The sequence below is a fragment of the Plectrocnemia conspersa genome, unplaced genomic scaffold (genome assembly GCF_051122295.1).
Source record: "Plectrocnemia conspersa isolate PC_06_02 unplaced genomic scaffold, ASM5112229v1 ptg000001l, whole genome shotgun sequence".
NCBI lineage: Eukaryota > Metazoa > Arthropoda > Insecta > Trichoptera > Polycentropodidae > Plectrocnemia > Plectrocnemia conspersa.
The window spans coordinates 12,992,565-13,003,618 of record NW_028277165.1 but is presented as its reverse complement, the minus strand read 5'-3'; the positions used below and the strand labels follow the sequence as shown (position 1 = coordinate 13,003,618).

General features: G+C 33.5%; 1 protein-coding gene across 1 annotated transcript; it reads right to left on the bottom strand.

Annotated features, from left to right (window-relative positions):
- Window positions 1–6,543: 6,543 nt before the first annotated feature.
- Window positions 6,544–9,933, bottom strand: LOC148238897 (uncharacterized). Its single transcript, XM_088193557.1, has 2 exons — window positions 9,233–9,933; window positions 6,544–9,160 (listed from the first exon to the last, which is right to left on the bottom strand). The coding sequence occupies exons 1-2, from the start codon at window positions 9,814–9,816 to the stop codon at window positions 8,644–8,646; spliced, it is 1,101 nt and encodes a 366-aa protein (XP_088049683.1). The 5' UTR covers window positions 9,817–9,933; the 3' UTR covers window positions 6,544–8,643.
- Window positions 9,934–11,054: the final 1,121 nt, after the last annotated feature.

Genomic DNA, 11,054 nt, shown 5'->3' with positions numbered 1-11,054 from the left:
ATATGGCTACAACGTGGAATTGATATATATATATATAAACAAAGAGTGAATTTTCTCATGTTGACGTCACTGTCAGCAAGAATTATATTTTTATAAAGAACATACTACATAAGTAACTAAATATCTTGAATTTGGCTATTCCGAAAGAGGCATGATGGCACAGAACAAAAATTGATTTAAAACTATGACGTATCCATATATTGCCACATCGGAATTAAAAATAAGCCACTCTTAGATATTAGAGCTATCGATTATTCCAGGTATGCAATCACATATTTATAAACATTGTAAAATGTCGTCTATTAGATAACATCCAAGAAACTCCACACACGTATATTGCGCGAATCGCTCGGAACGGTACGATCTAGGTGCTGCAATAATGGTTTTAATTTTTTTTTTGTAACTAAACTTCTTCAGCTTACTAACCGACTGTATTACAATCATTGTCACGCAATTGTCGTGAAAGATAGTATACCCAAATATTAATAGATAAAAAAATACGTTTTATTAGTATTTATATGGTTTGATCGATATTATATAATACATGCTCACGTTTGAAACGTACCTGGTTTAGTCAAATCTAACGTTTATGTGCATTAAATCAGAAAAAATGATAATGTTTATGTATTATAAAAGAAAAAAAACTCACTTTTCAGCCTCGGAGCCCATCGACAGGAATTCAAAATTTGAAGATTTCATTACGAAGATTGTTTTGTGATTGTTTATCTAGTTTAATCCATGTATTCTTCTAATCCTCAGTACAGTATGTATATATTTAATTTTCATTGTTATACCACACTTAGTTAATTTACAATCCGATTATTTATATTCAGTCAAATCGAACAACGCACATAACGAATAAATGAAAATTACTGTCGCGTAGCAAAATTTTTCTAATAAATAATAATTAATAATGACTGTTGCCACGTTACTGTCGTTATCATGTTTAATATTTGATTGCTTATTTTTCGTTGATCGAAACAACAGAATGCATTACTGGTGCCTCGGAAAACAATGGAGCAAATTCAATTATTATTTTTAATATTATAATTAAATATATTTCTTTTGTTTACGTGTATTATTATATACATACACAGTTCATACAAAGCGATACGATTTACAGATTAAATTCAAGGTTTGTTAAAAAATTTAACTTATTAAAAATTTAATGTTATATACATTTATATATGTGATCATCATTCTTACAATTGCATTTTTATTTTATCTAGAATAGTAATTATAATAAAAATATTAAAAAATAAAAATTATACACTTTGATAAACATATGATATAGATGTTTACATTTTTTCTTTTAATTCTTTATGCACAATAAATACACGTTTTGATTTAAAAATACTTGTCTTAAATTTTATAAAATAACAACGCTCCTGACTTAAAAGATAGCCAATTTTTAATGTAGCTCGCGGGGCTACATTAAAAAATTGACATCTATTGGTGAAAAAATAAATCCATGCGCAAGGTAATCGATGGAATATTGATTTTTCTGAAGTTCATGGTTATTCGGAATATTCATGGTTATCTAAAAAATATTGTTATTGAAATAAAAAAATAACATTAAAAAGCTTTATCACATGAAACAATTTTCATTGTTTTTGAATTACATATTATTACAGTAAAGATTTATTTTAATCAATATAAAAACGCATTTTTGATAAAAAAAGGCATAAGTATTGTTATATTTATTTATATATATACGTTTTTTTATGTTTTATAAATTTATAATTTGCTTTCGACCATCGTGGCGCATTGGGGTAACCTGTTAGGCCACGATGGTCTTAATTTAATCGAAAAAATAAAAATAAAATAATTTTGAACTTATCTCAGCCGCCATAGTCTTTACAACTGCGTCACCTTTGATTCGATCGACGCACATATATATATATATATATATATATATTTATATATATATATATATATATATATATATATATATATATATATATATATATATATATATATATATATATATATATATATATATATATATATATATATATATATATATATATATATATATATTTTCATCCTTTGTAATCAACCCCAAAACAATTATTCCCGTACTAAATATAATCGAAAGCTCGCACCGAAACACCCGTAATAAATAACAGCAATAAAGTCCTCCTTTTATCTGCTGCGAAAATTTCTTCCTCACCAAATTGTACGTCGTCGCCGAATTCGTCACGTTTGAAATTTCATCAATTAAAAACACCCCTTTCATAACCTCCCCTTTCCACTGTTGCCACCGCCGCCTCTCAATAGGGTCCTTAATTCCGACTCCTCTCTATTAGTTTATCTTCTCAAACATTAATAAGTGGCAAATTAATTCAGCAACGCCGTCATTCCGAGCTCGGCGCCAAATTCAATTATTCAAATATTTGGTAATTTCAAGATGACACGGTCCCTAGCACAAGGCCGGACACTTTTCCCCAGGCCTACGAGACTTCTTTTCAATATTTAACGAAAGCCGATGCATAATTCATACACAATTTACATCCACCGCTCACCTGATCCAATTAATCCTACGTTCCTAACTACGTATGGCATATCAATTGAACGAAACTATTTGTTGACAACACACTTGGCTTTATCTTTCCTAAAAGGTCTAGGAACATTTTGACAATTACATAAAAATAATACATTTCAAAAAGCAGATTTTTCGAATCGTCTATTTAAAAATTGGAAAAACTTTTATATTTTAATATAAAATATAAACTCCTGATAAATTTTAAACAAACTCAATTATATAAGAGTAAATTGCTTAACATCGCAACTGTGCTCTTTACAAAGAGGACACATGACGTAGGTTCGAAAGCAAAACGACACAATCCCTGGTATCGATACTAGGCGATTTTTGGTTGCGGGAGTTGAGATTGCATCCCATATTCTTCATCGGCGCGGCCAGGATGTTAGCTCTCAAGAACGCTTCCCACACGAGCCACGTATTTATTTTATGTGTGCGCCATTATAATTTTTTGAAAATTTAAATTTTCAAAACAATATGTGTGCATATTTGGAGTATATGTATACATAGCGTGTTTGAAATGTTTGTTTTATTTTGTATAATAAATAAAATATTTAAATTATTTAATAGCCGTTTAAAATTTGGTATTAAAACATTTGTGAGAATTTATTAACCACTTGGTTTAAGTACCATTTATAACCGTTTTATTAAGTATGATTATAATTCAACTATTTATTAATGGTAAAGAAGCTTATAAATACTGTTTAATTTAAATTATGATATATTTAGCACTTTAATATTATTATATAATATTTCGTCCACATTATGAACTGAAAGTAAGGTTGATGGACAAATTGTAAATAAATAAATAAAAAATAGCATGTGAGTGACTGTTTATATTTTATAAGAATTTTCATTACATCCGTGATATCAACTTTTCTCAACAATTGTTAGAGCGGCCTCGCATAAAGAGATATCGCGAAAATTCTTTTGGGACGTGTAATGCCATAGCTAAAAGAATGCATAAACATGAGCGTGAGTAAGGTATTGAGGTCAGCCTGTTAAAATTCATTATGAAAATTCTTTTCTATATTAAAGACGTATATATTCTAATGTAAAAGTCTGATAAGCGAATTAATTAGCGGTTTCGCATGTCTCTTCAATGCGGTATACTAGAACTGAAGACCGTATTTGGCAAACAGACACGCAATGCAATTTTTTAGGTTCTCAAATGTCAAATTCTCCCACACGAAACTGTCGTTAAACTGGTTCGAATAAATAACATATCTTTAAGTATATTTAAGTAAAGTTTTTGAAAAACTATCTTATATTGATTTTGATAGGTATATTTAGTTAGTTGTATTACTCATATTATATATAGTTGTTAAATTTAAAAGTTTATTCATTAAAATTATTTATCTCAGTCGTATAAGTTTGGTGAATTTTATTTAATACAAATTATAACGTCTTTAGTCGCGAGCTAAACTTCTTGCTGCACTATGGTGACTGTGTAACTAAACTAAAACAAAAGGTTTTATTTGAATTGCTGTTCGGTTATAAAGACTGATCTCGATAGAATCTTTATCAAGGTGTGTCAAATATAAAAGAGAATTTTCATAATTAAAAAAATAATCGACAGTAGCATAAACTGTATTATTGGGAAAAAGCATTGAAATATTTAAAAATATTTTTTTATTCAATTTAATTTACATATTTATAATATTTAAATAAACATAATAAAATAACACTGATCCGCATTTATAGGTTTTTTAAGAATCGCTTGTGTTCGCACATATGTACATATTCGTATATCAAACGCATTCTTTAGCGTCCCGCACTTGTTTATATATTTCCCCGTGTAACAAAAGTTAACAGCTCCCCATTCACTTTACTTTTCTCTCGTCGTGAAAATAAAAAAAAGGTTAAACGGTTTCCAAGTCGCGAAGGGTCGGTCGGTGCACAGTACTCGCTCGACTAACTGATGCAGCCGCAATTTTCAGGGCTTAATCATCAACGTGCCCCGTTTCCGCCGAGACATTCTAATTTATTTTCCATTAAATCCGAAAATAGGGGAAAAAATAGACTTAAAAACGTTTCGGAGCGGTGCACATTTTCAGGTCGCATTCAAGAAAGACGAGGGCTTTCGAAACAAAAAAAAAGTATCTTCAAAATGGTGACCTGCAAAAGCAACCTTTCATCCGGGCGGCTTTTCATGGCGCTGTACAAACTAATTCCTTCAGAGCCGAAAATTCAGCTTTCGACCCTTTATTTATATATTTATTTATTATTAACAACATCACAGTCTTTTACAAAATACTCAACGACACAGATTCATATACTTAGTGCTGTAGTTAGCTTTACAAATATTTTTATTTATGGGCTTTAAGATAGATTGAAAATTATCAACATAACAAATATTATTAAGTTGATAATTTTTTTTTAGTAAAACAGGCAAACATTTTAGCCACCTTTTTGTGGCATTTTTTTTACACCATTAAATATTCAAGTGCAATTATTACATTTTTGTTTATCCTTGATCTCCAATAGTAGATGTTAATTAATTTTGATTTAATTTTATTAAACTTTACTCACATGAAGTGGTAGAAACGGGTGAAAAATATTGCAAAAAGCAACATACATATTCAGATTTGTCTCAATTAATGCAGTCATGAGTTTTCAGACTGTCATGCTGTGCAGTAGTTTTAAAAATTTATAATTATATGGAGGCAGCAAATCTCGTACATATTCACTATTGTAAACTAGCAACAAGCCATAGAAAAGCCCAGGTCATCAAAAATTGTTATTAGTTGTATTATTTTATTTTAAATAATTTTTTAGATTAAATATTATTTTCTTTGTCTTGTGCTTCATATATTTTTATTTTCCAAATTCTTCTCTTTCGTTTATTATGAAATTTAATACATATGTATATCTAAAAAAATAATCACGAGACAAAATTGCAGTTCTGATTTGGGATCGTGAAATTGCATGTATACTATTGTATATATTAATGATATTTATAAAACTATTATTAAATCGCACAGCTGCTGTTTCATCATCATTTTTTTAATTGATTCGAATTCTTAACGTTTTAGATAAAAATACTGAAGAGAATAAAGCAATTGCGTTTCGAGAGACTGAAAATTGTATCGATTTTAGCCATTAGCTAACCGTTCAATAACAATTTTTTTTTTTTTTTTTAATTATCGTTTATTACATAATTAAATAATACATTTTTATAAACATATATATTTACATTTCATTGGTTGCTGGTTAATTACCATTATCACAATTTACGATTGATTAGCTAAATTAAGAGGAATTACAAAAATAAGAATAATAAAAGAACATAAAATACGTTAAGTTTAGGTCAAAGTACATAAACACCTTTAACAAAAAAAAAAAAATTTAAATTATAAATATATATTTTTAATATAAAACTCGTAGACCTGGAGCTGTTAAATTAATAGATAAAATTTATGCGTCAGAGCAAGATGTGCTTTGGCATTTTGTGTTTATATTTAAATTTGAGTTTGTTTTTGTCGTAATCACCGATTCTTGAGATTAACGGGTTAGTATGATTTCGCGGTATTTTTTTATAATAATCATTAGTATGGTGGTGAACATGTTCTTTAATAGTTGGAATTAAATATTTATTATGAAGTTTTTTGAGGTTAGTATAAAAAGGTGTATTATAAATTATTTTTATAGCTTTATTTTGAACAACTTGTAGCTTAGAAAAGTTAGTATTACACGTATTACTCCACACTGGGCAGGCGTAAGTCATTGCCGGTCTGATTAATTGCTTGTATAATAGAATTTTATTTTTAGTATTTAGCGCACTTTTTCGATTAAAAATTGGTTTTAACGCCGCAATGGCTGCGAGCCCTTTAGATTTAAGTTCGGTTATATGTTTATTAAATTTAAGCTTGGAGTCCAGGTGAATTCCGAGGTACTTAACGCTCGCCTTCCATTCTATACATTTTCCCTGCTCGCTTATAATAGTCGGGGGCAAAGGTTGTCTTCGAGTTGTAAAAATTATAGCCTCCGTTTTGTCCTGATTTATTTTTATTTTCCACTTTTTGAAATAATTACTTAAGAGAGTTAAGGATTTTTGCAATTTTATTGAAATAGGCTTAAGACCGTAAGAGCTACTCATTATCGCCGTATCATCGGCATACATTGAAAGACAAGTATTTTTTAAAATAGGTATATCATTTGTGTACAAAATGAAAAGGAACGGTCCAAGTAAACTCCCCTGAGGAACACCAGCTGGGATATTACGCGGTATCGATTGTTCATTATTTACTGAAACAACATAACTTCGACGATCAAGGTAGGAGCGTAACAAGTGTAGCAGATAGTTAGGGGTTTTATATTTGTGGAGTTTGTAAATCAACCCATCATGCCACACAGTATCAAACGCTTTTTCCACATCTAACAATAAGAGTCCCGTTGATTTTTTCATGTTAAAATTAGCAGAGATGTGCTCTGTTAACCTATTGAGCTGATGAGTCGTAGAGTGGTTTTCGCGGAAGCCAAACTGTTCATTGATAATTTTATTCCCCAAAGATCCCTTTAAACGTGATAAAATTATTTTTTCAAATAGTTTACTGAATGACGGTAATAAGCTTATTGGACGATAATTAATTGCGATAGTGTTATCCTTTCCTGGCTTTCTAATTGGGTGGATCTTTGCGGTTTTCCAAATAGCGGGAAAGTACCCGAAAGATAAGCAGGCATTAAAAATATTTGTTAGATAATTGATGCTAATTCTTGGAAGTTGTTTTATCGTAACGTTATCTAATTTATCTATACCGGGACTTTTTCTATTCTTTAAATTTTTTATGATGTTATTAACTTCTGATAAACCAACTTTGTTCACTAAACTAATATCTACGCTAGATGAATTAATATTTCGTATCGCACGGGCGACTTTGTTGTCTATTTTTGAATCTAAGTAATTTACAGTAAGCGAATAAGATGTGGAGAAAGCGCTGGCTAAATTTTCTGCCTTATCCTTGTTCGTGCATGCGATGGTGTTTCCATTTTTTAATGGGGGTATTTCCGAATGTTTATATTTAAGTGATTTAGTTATTTTCCATAAGGAATTATCTGCCGGGTTTAGATTTTTTAGTTTACGCGTCCACGATTCGTTTTTTATTTGCTGAATTTTATCGCGAATATAACTAGTTACGCGGTTTATTACAGATTTAAGTCGCGGAGATTTATTATTTTGCCACTGTTTTCTTAGTTTATTTTTGATTTTTATTATTTCGATAAGTTGTGGAGTAAGTTGATTTTTATTATTATGATTTTTACGCGTCGGTATTGATGATATTTTGGCTTCTTCGATAACGGATGTTAAATAACTGATATCATCGTCAATTTGTTTAATGTTATGCGGAGTATAATTCTGTCGCTCATCTTGCAAACGAGACTCGACTATATCTTTAAACTTTTTCCAGTCAGCTTTTAAATAGTCAAAAAGCGTTTCAGAGACTACCTCCGCTGAACCCTCCAGCGAGAATAACACTGGAAGATGGTCAGAAGACAATGCCTGAACGCAATACATTTCTGACGTATTTAAGTTACCCTTAACCAAAGCAATATCCAGAATTGACGGCGTCATGTGATTGGAAGGGTAATGCGACGGTGAATTTGGAAAGTTAACAATCGTGTCAGAGTCGCTCAAGTAGTTAAAAAGTGACGCTCCAGATCGATTTGCCCCAGAACAGCCCCAATGCATATGACGGGCATTGAAGTCCCCAGTCAGAATGACCGAGTCTCCTAGAGAAAATATCGAATCTAGATCACTTCGGAGCAGTTCGTCACTAGGCGAATTATACCCCGCAGCAATTATTATTATTTTATTTTTATGAATAATTTGAATCGCGACGGTTTCTAGATTATTAGTGTTAGTGTTTATACGTGCGTGTTTTATCGATTTTTTAACAAATATCGCGACCCCTCCGCCTGGCCTTGAGGGTCGGTCCCTCCGAATGCAGGCAAAGTTAGGTAAATATACGTTAACATGTGGTTTTAGATAAGTTTCGGTGACTACGACAATATCAAGTTTGTACTCACTGATTAACAGCTCCAGCTCTCCGGTTTTATTACGGATCCCACGGGAATTCCACGTCATGAGTTGAATGTCTTCTTTAGAAGAGGTCATCGAGATACTCGACCATCATCAAAGCAATTTCAATTTTGCTAGCGCACTTTCCGGCCTTAGTTCGGATTTCCTGGAGGATAGTCAGCATCCTGCGAAGCTCATCAGTAGACATGACTTCGGATGAGGGCTTCTCAGACTGTCGCGCTTGGGGGCGTTGTTGCGTCTTAATTGGGGTGGCTTCCGGGACGATAGTCGGTTTTTTCACTGCTGGTTTCGTTGGCCGAAGGGCAGGAAACTGACTCTGTTCCAGAGCGAACGTTGGCTTGGGTGCGGTCAGTACGGCGGTATGTGGCTTTTGCTGCCTCTTCTTCATCTGCAGGAGATATTCTGTCCTGCGAGGACAGTCCTTGTAGTTGGCCGGGTGACTTCCGCTGCATCCAGTGCAGGTTGCTGGCGTCTCTCGGTCTTTTTTAGTGCATTCGGAAGTGGCGTGGTTTCCTGTGCATTTCACGCATCTGGGGTCTCGTTGGCAGTTCCTCGCAGCGTGGCCATACTGCTGGCATCTGAAACATTGAGTCGCGTGCGACTTATTACGCTTGTATTTTTCAAGCGTGGCCTTAGTGAAGCAAACGTACCGGATGCTTCTTATGGACGTCACTGTCGTCTCAGCGGAAAATTGCGTCAGGTAGAGCCGCGAGGAGGTCTCTGCCTTGGTGTTCATCGCCGTTACTTTGACGACGCTTAATCCTTGCCGCTCCAAATCAGCAGCGATTTCTTCAACGGGAACCTCAGGAAGCCCCCTCAAGACAGATTTAACTGTCTTGTCTTCGTCGGCAGTGAAGGTGTGAAAGGCACGGCGGCCCTTCAAACCATCCATCAGGGTCGCTCGTAGTTCAAGCGTCGCACACTGGATGGAAACATTACCTCTTCCGGTGTAGCGGAGGGTAAAATTACCTGATTTGGTCATCGACTTGATGAGGTCGATGGTCTGGAGATGTGTGCCAACCACCTCCATGATGACAGGTGGCACTCTTGCGTGTTTACTCCCGGCAACTTCGGGGAGTTTGTCATACCTGTTATGACTTGAAGTCGGCAACAGGTTGGCGTCAGTAGAGGGTCTTGCAGTTTTCTTTGGCATCTGCCATTCATGCTCTGCTGATGGCGATAGGTACGCTTTTAACGTACCCACCGCACGCTTGCGCGTAAGCGTCTTCTTCATCGCGCCGGCAATGTCTCTGGCGTCGTAGTTGTTGCAAATGGTCGCGGGTGGGGGGTCGGAGCTTTGAACGGCAGCGAGAGCAGGCGCGGATGCGTCCGTTCACCGCTGAGGTACAGAGCAGAGTGATAACAAATTTAATTGCTTCTCTAATAGTTGCTACTATGATAACATGGTATTATTAACGATGAAAATTAGTCTACAAAAAAATTTAAGGATATGTAATAATTTCGAGAGATTTCGCGTTAAGCGAAAAACCATGAGATAATAAAAGAAATAATTAAATATGTTTCAGAGGTATAAATCACCAGTGCACATGGGCATTATCGTATTTATAAAAGACGGATATAAAAAGAACCGTATCTATGACTCAAATCTAGCTCAGATCTCTTGCTATTAAGCTGGCTGAATATTTTTAGACGTACACCGGGAACTTAAACTTTTTGTCACAACATTGAATTACTGTGATATTAGAAAGCTACTAATTTTTAAATATATGTTTTTATCATAAATTTGTTTAAATATTAAATCAGCTATATTACTTTATTTAAAAATATTGACATAATTATCTATATCGCAAAATAAACAATTATCCAATATGAGAAACACTAATTAGTTGCTAGTGTTTTTTTTAGGTAGGTAAGAGTGTGCTTAAAAATTTTATGTACATAAAAAGTATATTATCTTTTTGTAGCATAAGCTTAAAAAATGCGCTTCAGAAGCGAGTCATGATAAATTAAAAACATAATCAAAGCACAAACGTGAATGCAACGCGCTGATGAAGGCTTTAGCGCGTTCTTGTGCCTGGTACACTTTAGCGATGAATGATGTTATTTTTTCTCTGCACAAAGCAAAAGACCTACGTTTCCTATTTATGGCTTTCGCTTGTCAGCAATTCCCTAGCCGAGCGTTGCTTTCCGACACTTTGCTATATGTTCGTCGCGTTAAATTGACTAAGAGTTACACATTATTTCACCCACTTTGCCACACAGTGCCGGGCTCTGCCTTTAATATTATTGTTTATACGTACCAAGGAATGCGTATAAAAAACACTTTATCCAATGACAAAAAACATCTATATCCTTTGAACAAAGCGAACGCTACGCGCCAGCCATAAAGGGAATGTTGTGGATGAGGCGCGTCGCGATCAATCTGTACAAGTGTAATTTATGGTGGTGGAAAATTGTGGATATATCTCAAACGCTGGCTGAGGATTAATCAATTTTTATTATAAATGTTTT